Below are 13,852 nucleotides of genomic sequence, written 5' to 3'. Positions count from 1 at the left end.
CATACTCACTCTTGTGTGTGCCAGGAAAATAGTGTGCTAGCTTTGTGTAGCTAAGGGAAGAAACATCCCTCAGTGCTAACAAAACAATATCTGTTGGAGTGGAGGGGGGGGGGGGGGGGGTGGTTGCTATTAGTATTACGTACAATGGCCCAAAGTGCGTTTGTTTGTAACCATAATTATCAAGAGGTGCTCTAGCAGACTACAATAGAATATGATAAACAAAGAGACCCTTATCTTACTCCCCTTTCACTTGTCCCCTCACAGTATATCATATTTACCCATAAACAATTCTTTGGGCGTTGAGCTCAATCAATTGTTCATCTATCACATATTGAATAAAATAACGTTACCTTTGGTCGAAACACTATCTTATCTCGAAAAGCAATTTTTAAATGTAAAATTGCCCGATTTCGTCAATATATCTTCAAATTTGGTGAACTATAAATACGAAGAACGCAGCCTTAAAATTAGAATATTATAGTTGATCACTTTTTTTTACCAACGTGGAAATTCGAATAGAAAGTTAAGATGAACATCATATTTATTTTTATGCAGTTAATTTTACTCGAAAATTAAGAATAACCGGTTTAATTCGGGACATGAACAGAGTATATATTCAAAGTTGATTTTGAGTGTCGACAAAATGTAAATTTGAATATTCATTTATTTTTAAATCGAAAATGGCGACCGAGACGGTGAACTTGGTAAGTAAAGACTGAATTGATTGTTTTACAACTGATCTATGGTTTTTTACACCTTATTTATATTGACTTTGTTGATAATTTAATTATATTTGGTCACTTGATGCAATTTTCAACATTTTTGGACGGTTTAGCTGGTGATATTTTTATATTGGTGTCTGAATTTAAATTAGGTTAGGAAAAGAAATAAACTCAGTTTTTTTTTAAATTATGTGAAGGCCTGTGATATCCGCGGTCATTCACATTCACATTCACATTCACATTCACATTCACTTTCAAACATTCATATTTTTTTTGTTGTTATTCTACCTGTTGTCCAAATTGTAAATATTAGATTTTTTATATTGGACCAAAATGCATTTGAAACCCTGATAAAAGGGTTTCAGCCTTTAGCAATATGTTTGACGGAAACGTGGCTCAAGGACCAATCTAACATAAAGTGCATTAACCTTGATGGCTACCAGGAGATTGCTACAAGCAACCGTAATACTTCTAAAGGAGGAGGGGTTAGGATCTTTGTAAGGATGGATTTAAAACAAACAATTATTAAAAAGTTTGGCAGTACCAGTATTCAAATTTTAACTGTGAAAATCAACAAAAAAAATGGCAAAAGTTTTTTATTAACAGTGATCTATATCAAACCGAATACAAGTATAAATGAAATATCGGAAACTTTTCAAATGTTTTTTGAAGAACTGACTCCGGAACCGGAACAGTTGCACATTGTTTGCGGAGATTTTAACATTGACCATAGTAGCAAAAACAACAAGTTCACAAAAATAAAAGACATTTTGAGTTCTTACAACTTAAGTAATATGTCAAACGCTGGGTATACTAGAGAAAGCGAAAAGTCGAGAACTAATATTGACGTAGTTTACTGCTCGAAGAAAGTAGAAACTCAAATCATCAAGTCAGCTGTAACGGATCACTATACTGTCCAAATCGTGTTCTCTGACTACGTCGGAAAAGCTGTACCACAGAAAAACAAAGTTTACAGGGATTGGACGGTTCTTGAAAACAACTTAGTTTTAGAAAAAATGGTTTTTAAAATAAGAGACAAATTAGGCAGACTTATGTCGCACCTTTATGCTTTGGATTGTGATCTTGCATTTCAAAAGTTCCAAGAGGCTATCATTGAGGAAGTTGACAATTATATTCCATCGGAAAAATCAAAACCTTCTCAGCAACAAAGTTGGATTGACAACAGCATAAAAAATTTAGCAGCAAAAAAACAGAGCTTTTTCCAGACCTTTTTGAGACATAAAAATAATAAAAACAAGGAAAAATTCAATAAAATCAGGAATAAGCTGAGAAAGAAAAATACTAGAAAAAATACTCTTTGATCGGATTACCACATTCCTCGATAAATACGATTTGCTTAACAAAAATCAATTTGGGTTCCGACAAAAAAGAGGGACTACTGATGCACTAGTGAATTTCCTCGAGGGAATCAGAGAAGACTGGGAAAATGGATTTAAAGAAGTAAAGGCTGTTTTCATAGATCTGAAGAAAGCATTTGAAACAATTGAACAAAATTTGCTCCTAGAAAAGCTAGAAAACGTAGGAATGAGAGGACCTGTACATAAATTACTGAAATCCTATCTGAGTGACAGACAACAATGCATCAAATCGGTTGAGTTTAGGTCGGAATTCTTACCAATAGAATATGGAGTGCCGCAGGGCTCGGTGCTAGGTCCACTGCTCTTTCTAGTTTATATAAATGATATTCAGGATTTATGCGGTGACTCAACTGCAATTTTGTTTGTTGACAACGCTGTTTTGAAGCAAAATGCGTATTCAAGTACAGAAAAATTTGAGAAGTCAATCGAATCTGTCGCCGACTATTTTTTGCGAAACAAACTGACGCTCAATTTAGAAAAAACGCACCTTGTGAATTTGAACGCAATCAGAAAATCTTCTCAACAAAAGATAATTTTGCAGGATGATGCGATCAGTCAAAAAACGTCTTTAAAATACTTAGGAGTACATATTGATGAAAAACTTAATTTTAATAGGCATATCCTCGAATTATGTGTTAAACTGTCCAAATTTTCTGGATTGTTCTATAAGTTGATATCAATTTTAACAACTGCACAGCTTCTTGTAACATATAAAGTTTACGTACAACCAATACTAAATTATGGTGTTTTAGTCTATGGAACCAGTAGCAAGACAACACTTCAGCCTCTAGAAGCAAAAATAAAACAACTTGCCAGAATTATGTTTAAAAAAAGAAAAACGGAATCAACACTGCAAAATCGAGAAAAGTATAAAATGCAGTCGATCAAAGATTTGCACATTTTTGAACTTTTTAAAAAATTAACAGAGATACTTAGATCGGAATGCGAAATAAATAGTCGGAATGCGATATAAAATTCCTTATAACATAGAAAGAAATAGAGTCAGTTGAGTTAAAAAGAACATCATCCCGTCAGTTGAAAAGTACAAACGCCGTGAGTGGACTTAGCCCTAAACGGTTAGGAGTAAGAATAAGAAAACTGTTGAATTTTATATTAAAATTTAAACCCAATTTCATTTCAGATGTACAAAACTTGAATAAAAAAGAATTGAAACGTTATAAGTATAGCTTTAGAGACAAATACATTAGCAATAATCAACAATTAGTTTCGTTATTATATTGAGCTGATCATCTCAAATCCTTTGCATCTTAAGCATCTGACAATCTGTCTTTTAAAGTCTCTTAGTACTGCTACTGGCATCACTTGACGAGGACCATCGGACCTTTTGATGACCTATCAAGTAAGTGGCGGTTCTGTGCGGCCTAGTTTGTACAGCAATGCTAACTTACTTGAAAACAATTTATTATTATTATGCTTTCTTTAATTACTAAGCCTGTAAATAAGCCCTTCAATGCTAATTTTGCTACCAAACTTGCAAAAAATATTGAAAATATGGTTTAAGCACGCATGCCATCAACGTTTCACAATACGTACTATTAAAATTTAATTGCATTTATTTCATATAAAATCGGGGTGGCGAACACAAGTGGGATTGAAAAATGAAAAGATATCCAATACTGTTTATTCAAACGAGCTTGTTTTGCACATTTTTGCATTATAATATCACAATTGAAGAGGCAACTGCAAGATCAACTGTTAAAACATCTGTTATACAGGACTCATTAATTCCCGCCTGCTAGAAAGGTGATCCACTCGTCAATTTAAAAGATCTCAATAGAGAGGTAATTTTTATGGTCAATTGATTTTTTACAGCGTCAATTTGGATAGCGTGAATTAGTCTGTAAATGTTTTAATTGGTTTTCGGCTAGTTTCCACGGAAGCTTATGTAAAGATTTTTTGTCTAATGGCTACAAAAGTTGGCGTCACCTAATCGAGCTTTCCACTATTATCCAATCCCTCAGAAAAAAATTCAAAGGGTTCAAAATCTAGCAACTGGTCTTCCCAATTGATGGATTGCAGCTCATTGTTTGTTAGATGAAAAACTTTTGAACTCAGAGGAACCTGTTTGTTCAGAAGCATTGTAAGATGAGTAGCATACCAGAAGGCTCAATAAATGAGCGTTCGCACATAATGTTAAGACCCAGCTCAACCAGATTTTTGACAAAAAAGGTCTTATAAATAGATATACAAAAATAAATGTTTTTGCAAAAAATTGTTACAAACACAAACTAATATTCAAGTATTATAACGCAGAGCCGAACTAGAGAGCTCATTATATCTGTCACTAACAAGACTACGAGACAAAAGAATTGAAAAATAAACTAATACAAAAACATATTTTTGGCAAAACCTCAACGTCTACTTTTCAAATCCCATAATAACAAAATCAAAATACCACTGGATGAAACCTAAACTAAACAATTTCACGTGTCTTCAACAGCGAAGAAGATGGGACTTGACCACAATGGCACTAGATATCCAGTCGACAAAAACGGAAAAAGGAGCGAAGTTCAACAAACCATCGAATTTTTTCAAACCCAATAAATTCATAAGTTACAAAACCCTTAGAAATTATCCAAAAAAACCTTGATAGATTTAATTAGGTCCTCAAGGAAAAAATTTTGATAAAACTAATTCAAAGGACAGGACTAGAAAATAACCGCAGATACAACAACTCAGAAAATTGGGAGAAAAACAGTTTACAAAAAACAGAAAGTATTGAGACCATTAAAGTCGTTAGCTGTTAACTGAAAACTATTTTTTATTAATTGAAATGTTAATTATTTAAAAGAAAGGGCATAGTGTCCAAAACATAAAACACTGGTTGTAACATTAATCAAAACGCAGTTGAAGTTTATAAGCAATATAATGGATGCGACCTCACAGTGCTTAGATTGATTTTCAAGTTGATAAAAAAAAGACAAATAAGAAAAATGTCCAGACTGTGAAAGCAAACAAAAACCAAAAAACAAAGCTATTAGTCATAAAATGACTGCCTATGATATTTTATTTAACCGTGTTGAAAAGAAGCCAATGAGACCTGTCTTTAATACGAAAAATTCCTACGACTACATAGTAAACGAGAATTACAAGAAAAACAATTATATAAACAAATTGGGGAAAAAATGAGGAGTCACTAAAAAAATGATATCAGGGTATAAAATTAGGTTTGATAAACTGCTTTTCTTTTCAAAACTAATGATAAAATGACTCCAAGAAATCAATAAATATGAGGTGATATACAAAAATCCTTCAACCTCAAAACAAAAGGTAATATCAGGGTCGTTAAAACCAACAGTTTTCAACGCAAAGCTACAAAGATGTTACCTAATAACTGGAACTCAATGATTGGACGCCAATGAGATAGTTCAACAATAACAGTTTTTCTTATGTCTACGGAAAGACATAAAATACAGGCAAAATTAAGAAATGAAACAAAAAACGGCAGAGAAGATTGTTGAAGCAAAAGAAATGTGATGTCCAAAAATCACACGATGTTTTGAAAACTCGTAGCATTACTGTCATATGCCAAGAGTAAGAAGAAAAAAGCTATCAAGTCTAATTTATGTTTCCATTTGAAGCATAATGAACCTATCAATAGTGCGAGAGGCTAACAATATCACAGAATTGAGTTCAAAAATGGTTAACGTTCGTTTTTTTTTCAGCAAAAAAAATCTAAAATCGCAATACCCGTTAGGCATAACTCCAAAAGATTAGGTAGGTATGTTTACTTAACAATTTTTTGATGATTCTTTTTGTTCAAATAACAAAGCCAAGATAGAAGAAAGAAAGCAACAAACGCAAGAAAAACACAACTTCTTCTTAAGATTTACACAAACATATTTCGGAGGTGTTGGAAGTGGGAGAGAACAACCTAACGCAAAACTGTGCATAAGACAAGCTTGACAAAGCCTTACATAAAACCTTACTTGTTCAATGTTTATTTGGCTAGAGAATTGAAGCCGCGAGGAACAAGAAAGAAAGTGAGAATGGGTTAAAGGAGATGTCCAAGTTCAAGAATTTAAGACCAGTTGGTGTAAATGGGTAGCACACTAGCATTGCGAGTGTGTAATGTTGTATTGGATCAAGTATTGGTCCATTTTCACGGTAGTTGCACCAGCATAGACCCCCTAACAATTTTTGGGACCAATCTCTATACTCTGAGTAATTGCAAAAGAGAGTTCAGATAGTTAGAAATTGTGGGAGAGACGATCCGCAATTTAAGGGGGAGTACATATGATAAGCATGACATAGCTTGATAAGAAGCTCCAACTGTTCAAAGATCAAATCTAGAAAATCACAAGGTTTTCCGAAAACTCGTAGCATCACTGTCATGAAACCAAAAGTAAAAAGAAAAAGGCTATCAAGTCTAAACTATGTTTCCATATGAAACATAGTGAGCCTACGATTAGTTCTGACGGGACAACAATCTCACAGAATTGAGTTCAAAAAGGGTTAACGTTCATATTTTTAAAGAAAAAATTCAAAACCTTAACAATCATTAGGAATACATTAAAAGAATTACGTGAGTTCACTTAATCCTATTTTTGGGGAAGTATTTTTTCAATTAACAAGGCCAAGATAGAGGAAAGAAAGCAACAAACGCAAGAAAAACAAAACAGTTCCTTAAAAGCTACATAACCATATTTCTGAAAAGTTAAAAGGCTGAAAGTGAAGAACTCAATGTCAATTGTCCATAAGATAAACTTGACATACCTCTCCCAAAAAAATACAGTTGTTCAACGTATACTTGGCTAAAGAAATGAAGCCTTGAGCGACAAGAAAGAACGTGAGATGCTCAAGTGCGAGACCTTAAGGCCATTATTTGTAAATGGGTAGCACTCTAGGCTTGCGAAAAAAGATGCTCGTTGGAATCTAATTTTGGTCCAATTTCGAAGTAGTTGGCCTTGCATAGACTGCCTAACAGGAAACCACGACGAACCCTGATTCTGTGAAAACGAATTAAAAATTCAGTGGTCACCACTTGGCCTTAAATGGGGCTTTATATTAAAAGAACTTTGTTATGAAAAAGTATTTTTCTTTAAAAGACAGAGCAATTGAAAATTTATAAATTAGTTGTAAATTAAAGTGAAAGAAATCACAACCAAATATCAAATGTTCAAAAGAATTGCAATATTCGAAAACTCCTATGGAAAAAAATCAAAATTTTTCTTAAATGTCAAACTCTTCGCTTACAAAAACAATCTGATGAACATATAGTTTGATAAGCACAATGTCCGATGTTGTAACTAGAAACCGATTTTCAAATCCTACCTTTTGTATACACGTTTTAGGCCAAATTATAATAAGTAAATTAGGTAAATTTTTTTTTGAGGGTTGACATTGACTACATTTTTAATGGAGCGATTTTGGAATTTAACTTTTTTTCGCTACAATTAAACAAAACGTTTCTAAAGTCGGTAAGGCACCATTTGTTTTTGGTTATTTATCTGGTATCAATTGTTTCATCGACTTTTTTGTTCATTAATTTGTTTGGGACCTATTAGAATTTAAACCATCATTTCAACAGATGTGAAAGATATGGCCTGCGAGGTACAGTAGAACGGTTGCTACATTCTTTTCTCTCCAACCGCAAGCAATTTGTGCAGTTTTTCGACAACTCATCAAGAGAGATTACAAATGGTGTACTCCACGAGTCCGTTCCAAGACAAATTAATTTTCTTTTGTACATCAATGATCTTCCGACGATTGTCAAAAATTGATATTACCTTTTTTGCAGATGTGCAGACGACACAAACATTTTTGGAGATCAAAATAAAAATAGTCATCTAGAGCAGCTAAATAAAATTGCAGAATGGGTGAAAAACAACAAAATTACACTGAACGAAGCTAAAACACAATTCATGTTGATTAGAAAAAAAGATGAACACTCTGTTTCTTTCACCTAGAACAACGCTGAATTTCTAGCCAAAACAACTGTGAAATATCTTGGCGTCATTATTGACTATCAACTTGACTTCAGAAAACATGTAGTTTTCCTTGAAAAACAATGCGCAGAATTCATAACTATTGCATATCAAACGCGCCAGTTTCTAGACATAAAGCTTTTAGGAAAAATTCTTAAACAATATGTTCAACCTCGTTACGAATAATGAGTTTTATTTTACTGAACCACAATCAAGTCATTTTTAACAAAGTTACAAAGGCAACAATTTATTTTCTCAGAATAGATTTTGAATCAAAGAAATCAGAAGAGGTTTCAACGACAAATAAAAAGAACGCAATAGCCTCAACTTTTGTCTTACGCTTGTATAAAGTTTTTAAGTTAGCGGTTTCAATCCTACGCAGAAACCATCCACAAGAATCAGTCAATTGGTTCCTAGAAATAAGTGAAATTGAAACGTCATTAAATGATGCAAAGAGACTAAAAAGTTTACCTACCATTCATAAACTTTCTAAGCAAAACAGAAGGTGGTTATCAGTCAGAGTTTGCTCATTATATAACGTACTTGGAAAATTTGACGAAGCAATGATAAGAAAAGCAATTGATTGTAAGCAGCAAAACTTGAATGATTTTCTTCATAAGGTTGGGGACAACTACATTTTAGACTCGGAGGTTTTAAATAATGTTTTTGTTATTGATCCATTTTACTGTGTTCAATGACATTTTTCAATAGCATTAGAACAAATACTTATGCTTGACTAATCTTTTTAAAAAATGTAAAACCAGGGAAGTTTTATGGGAAAAGAAGTTTTAAAGCGGCCATCACACAAGCTTTCAGCCTTTTGGTGCTCGCGCGTCATACATGATTGATGAGCGTATTCTTTGTATATATACTAAACGAATTTATTATTATTATTATTATAACATGTCTGTTCTGGGGAGGTACCCTTTTTTGAGGAATTCAATAGCTTTTTGCAATTACTTTCTGCTATGGTGTGAGGTTGTGCAACGTCGGCTTACTAACCCAGTTATACAGCAATTATAAGATTGTCTTTTCGTTCATTTCGCACTCAATCCAGACGTTTTCGAAAGAGTTGATAATCCTCGATAAATTGTCGTTCAAATTTTAATTAGGATTGCTTTGCTATTGAAATCTGAACACCGCCAGCTTTTTCCTAGCATTTTGTTTGTCGTTTATTTTTGTTCAATACGAAGACAAAAAGCGCATAATAAATTTGTGTCTTCATCAGATGTAAACCAAGTTTCTCTGGAGTCATGAAATGTGTTTGTCGAAAAATGTCTTGCCAGCTTTTGTTCCACAAACATTTTCTGATCATGCTTCGACAGGTTAGAATAACAGAAATGATCCACCTTGCGACTGCTTAACATCAAAAATGTATTTACAAAATATTTGTACACGTCTCTTACGTCTACAAACAAGCACAGTGAAACAATTCAGCTCTTAGTCAAGTGCACAAGAAAGGCGTGCCTGGTTTTTGACAGGGAGAAAAGACAATTTTTATATATTGCTATTTCAAAGCATTAATTCATTGTTCTATTTCTCCTTTTTCAAAAGCTCTGCTGTACTTATATAAGTAAAAGTATCCGGAAACAGATTGCAATGTAGTCTTTCTTTAGTTTTTGTATGGAATTGAAGTGAGTGTATTTATTTTATCCGTTTCCACTAAAATATTTACATTGAACTCGCTCTAATGTTAGTTTTTTTTGGAAAATATTTTGATGTTTTTGCGTCTTTCATTACGTTTCTCTTCAAATATATCCAGACATTCCAAATTGAAACTTATAGTTCTGTCATTTTGAGTTTGCGTATTGATTATTTAAGTACGTGAGATTACGCACTGTCATTATTTAATGCGCAAAGCAAGCTAATTTCATTTGATTTTCAGTTGATAAGTTTTATAATCAATGTTAAATCGGTACTCGGTAGAATTTGGAAACATGAAATGAAAAGTTAATTAATTCTTTCGTCCGTTTGATTAAACTCTGAAGAATCTTCTTGAACTTTTGCTAATTGTGTTCAAACGAGAGTAAAACTAATTTTCTAAATGGCCACTTGTTCATAAGTAAGTTCGTTTTTTCACGCTTCGAGCAAAAAATGTTCTCGTTTTACTAGCGAATTTGTAAACTTTGAGTTTATCAGTGTACTGCGTTTTGTACACACATTTTGGCTGCAACGATTACCGATAATCTAAAAGTATAGTTTTTTCAGCGTAACTTCAGTATACTCTGCAGCAGTTAGTGATTATTCTGAGATTGTTATTATAAAGCTATTAGTTAGGCTGGTTATAAGGTCTTTGAGATGTCAGAGGAATCTGTGCCATTAGCAGTAGAAGATTCCATTAATTCTGATTCCGATTCTTCAGACGAAGTTAATGGACGTGATTGTCATGAGCGGCTGGTGAGTTCAATTCCTCTTTCTTTACCCCTCGAACTAAGTGAATAATATAAATTGGGCATATGACATTCATTTGTAACCAATGGACACAGTTAAGATAAAAATTCATCTGCAAAATCTCAGTATTAAAAAGCAAACATCCCGTTATTTGTGAACATACCTGACAGCTTTTTCCCCGATACCCAAAATTCGAATCTTTATGATTTTGTTTTCTGTTTTGATCGACGTAGAACTGAATTTACGGGATGCCGCTTCCATTTAACATTCTAAATGAAGCAATATTAGACAGAATGGTAACTTTTCGTTTCTACTATTCTAGAAAAATATAAAGTTCTTTCCTGCTCTTACAAATTGACCTCATTAGCAAAAAAATTTTGGAATTCAAGTATAGCCTGTCACATAAAGTTGAAACAAGCGAACATTCGAAAACGTCAAAAACAGGCAATTGAGCATCAATTTGGTCATTTGAATGTCAACGTTTTTTCCATTAAGCTTCGATTCGTCATTTTTTTTACGTTTTAAATTTGAACTTTGACCTTAGAAATCTGTCCAATGGCTTTTGAAACGTTCGCTTATTTCAACTTTATGGGACACGCTATGGTTTTGCTTACTGCGTTGATTAAGCGGCCTCAATTAGGATATCAATTGCAGAAGTTAAGGATAAAATAAACAATATGTGGTTCTATAGTTGAGAATTAAGTCAACTTCAAATTCATAAAACGCATTATCAAGGAGCATCCCAGGAATCGAGTAACAAATTAGTGTCAAAGATAAAATGAGACTGAAAATTTGTTTTAGGGGTAATTTTGACTAATTCTATCTTTGATTTTCATGAGGCTAGCTCTGCAGCAAAAACACAAGGTAGAAGTTTAAAAATCAGTTAGAGATAGAGTGAAACTTTTCGCCATTTTGTGGGAGCAATGAGTTGTCACAGAAAACATTTATGGTTATAGACAATGGTAACTCTGACAAGTTCCGGCTGTTTTGTTTCTTACCTGTTTTTGTTGATTCACGGCCATGCTCAAAGTTGGTTCAGACCACCACTAAGTTTTGATTTCCTTTTTTGTTGATTCATGACTTTCATACAGTCAGAAAAACAATCTTTAGGACAGATGTCTATATTTGCCTGCCATTAACTTTTCGAAGAAGATTTTAATCAAACAAGAAGAGCAACAACGCTATTGGTCAAAGTTAAGTACAATTGTGTTCATTAGACTTGTGTAAACAAGCTACTGTGACGTCTAAAAAGGTGTAAAATTGAATTGCATTCTCATGAAAAAAAAAGAGTTCTGTTTTTTTGTTTTTTTTTCTGAAATTTTTCGATCAGCCTGACGTTGGTCCTCACATGCTTCTGCGTTTTAAAGGGGAGTATTTGTCGCAAGAATGCAGATGAAGATGAAAGTAAAATTTTAGTGATTTATTTCCCAAGCTATCAATGTTTGTTTATGAATGCTTTACTAAAGTACGATTATAATTTTTAGAATTCCTTGTTATCGAAAAATTGAATATAAATATTTCACAATATTTAAACAGGTGCAACGAAAAGTAATTTCATCTTTTATAGATCTTGAAACATATCTTTAAAAAAATCTCTCTTGAAAAACCGATTCCTATATTTTTTTCCGAATTCTTTTGATTGCTCTCTAACTGTTTGGCAAAAATATTTGTGAGGCCTGAAATAAAAAAATGTTCACCTAAATTGTCTATTGTTTCCGGTTAATAATAATTATGTGACAGCTTGTTTAGATTTAGTTATATTGTTGAACCCTTGATTTCCTTATGTGGCTCGTCGAGTTAACTTGTTGAATTTTGAACTGTTTACATAAACTAGTTTATCGACTGTTTGAAAACAGTGAAAATTTTTATACTGGCCCTGGGGAAGAACGATGAAGAGAATTTATCAAAGAAATCTTAATTTTGAAGAGCTCGGCTGGCAGTTGTTTTGCATCAATGAGATCTTTTGTCCTATCTTAGTTAGTTTTTGTCCTCAGATCAATTTGAAATTTAAACATTGTACATATTCCTACTGAAGTTTGGAAAAGAACAAGACATATTCGATTGCCCTGGTTAACAAAAAGAACAAGATTTTTGTGAATGTTATGTGTGAGACCAATTATAAGTGTGATTGTTTGTATATGTAGGTGTGAGGCATGTGAGTTTGTGTGTTTTTAACTGTATATGGGTGCATATGTAATATTAACGAAAATTATTACAATTAATTTAATATTTACAATATACAAATACTAATATACATACAATCAATACAGCACCTAAGTTATCGAAAGCCGAAATTGCGTGATAATAAAAAAAATTTGGAGCTATAATGCCAAACTCCAAATGCCAAACATTGAGCAAACTAGTGGGATAATTTGGAAAGATAAGAGTTGTTATAGCTTGATAAGAGGCTGAGCTTGCCATTACAATTAATATATATCAATATAAAGATCAATTAGAGAATGTTAAAATTACACAGGGTAGACAAAAATTTGTTCTGGGACTACAAATTTTTGCGTCTAAAATTTCCTTGATAGGCAGTACACTAAAATACAATGCAAAATTATGCCAAAACTATTGCAGTTTGAAATAAATCATGTAAACTTTGAATGAATTTCTCTGACAATCAAATCAATAGTTTTAAAAACCAATACATGTATCTTCTGTTGTATTTTTCAGTTTTCTCTATTCGTTTAGAAAGCTTGTGATAAAAAAAAGTTTCTCTACAACATTGATTTTTTCCAGCGTGCAAATATTTTGAGATAATTCGTTTAGATATAAATATAATGTCGAACAATTGATTTCATAACGAGACTCGGTTCGATAATTTCTTGAATTTTAAACTGTTTGTTTATGTGGTTTCTTTACGGTATAAATAGCCGTATTTTTTTCAGTGTGATACTGTGGAATCATATAGTTAAGAAAATTTATCACGAAGTCTTCTTTCTGAATAGCTCAGGTAGAGTTTCTTTTTGCTTCAATGAGACGATCTTTTGTGTTATTTCAGTTTATATTTCCTCAGATAACTTCAGCATTAAAAAAAATAATACGATAGCACTGAATAGTTTTTAGGTATTCAGTGCTATCGTAATTACCTAGCTTTTTACAAAAGTAATTAGGTAAGTGTACATTGGTCAAAATGCCATGTTCAAAAAGCAATGTACAATGTTCAAATTACGGTGACTTAAACAGTAATTTTATTTCATTGTGATACTGTGGAATCATATAATTAAGAAAATTTATCAACGAAGTCTTTGTTCTGAAATTGGCATTTTGAACATTGCACACTTACCTAAATAGCTTTGGAAAAAAGCACGATAATTAGAATAGCACTGAATACCAAAAAAGTATTATGCATGTAAGTTTTAATAGAAAGATTGCGAAAGTACGTGATATATATAAAAATATTTATCTA

General features: G+C 32.7%; 1 protein-coding gene across 4 annotated transcripts in view; it reads left to right on the top strand.

The window, feature by feature from the left end:
* Positions 1 to 315: 315 nt before the first annotated feature.
* Positions 316 to 13,852, top strand: part of LOC142339501 (proton channel OtopLc-like) — a 117,891-nt gene continuing 104,354 nt past the window's right edge. The window contains exon 1 of one of the 4 annotated variants that reach the window (XM_075389576.1): positions 316 to 704. In XM_075389576.1, the coding sequence (XP_075245691.1) occupies positions 681 to 704 (24 nt within the window). In that variant the 5' untranslated portion in view covers positions 316 to 680. Of the gene's footprint in view, positions 705 to 9,985; positions 10,447 to 13,852 lie in introns of those variants that run through there. The other 3 variants (XM_075389573.1, XM_075389578.1, XM_075389577.1) reach the window with 3 other exon arrangements.

The sequence above is a fragment of the Convolutriloba macropyga genome, chromosome 5 (assembly GCF_964194025.1).
Source record: "Convolutriloba macropyga chromosome 5, txConMacr16.3, whole genome shotgun sequence".
NCBI classification, from domain to species: Eukaryota; Metazoa; Xenacoelomorpha; order Acoela; family Convolutidae; genus Convolutriloba; species Convolutriloba macropyga.
The sequence above is the reverse complement of the archived record's forward strand: the minus strand, read 5'-3'. Positions and strand labels throughout refer to the sequence as shown.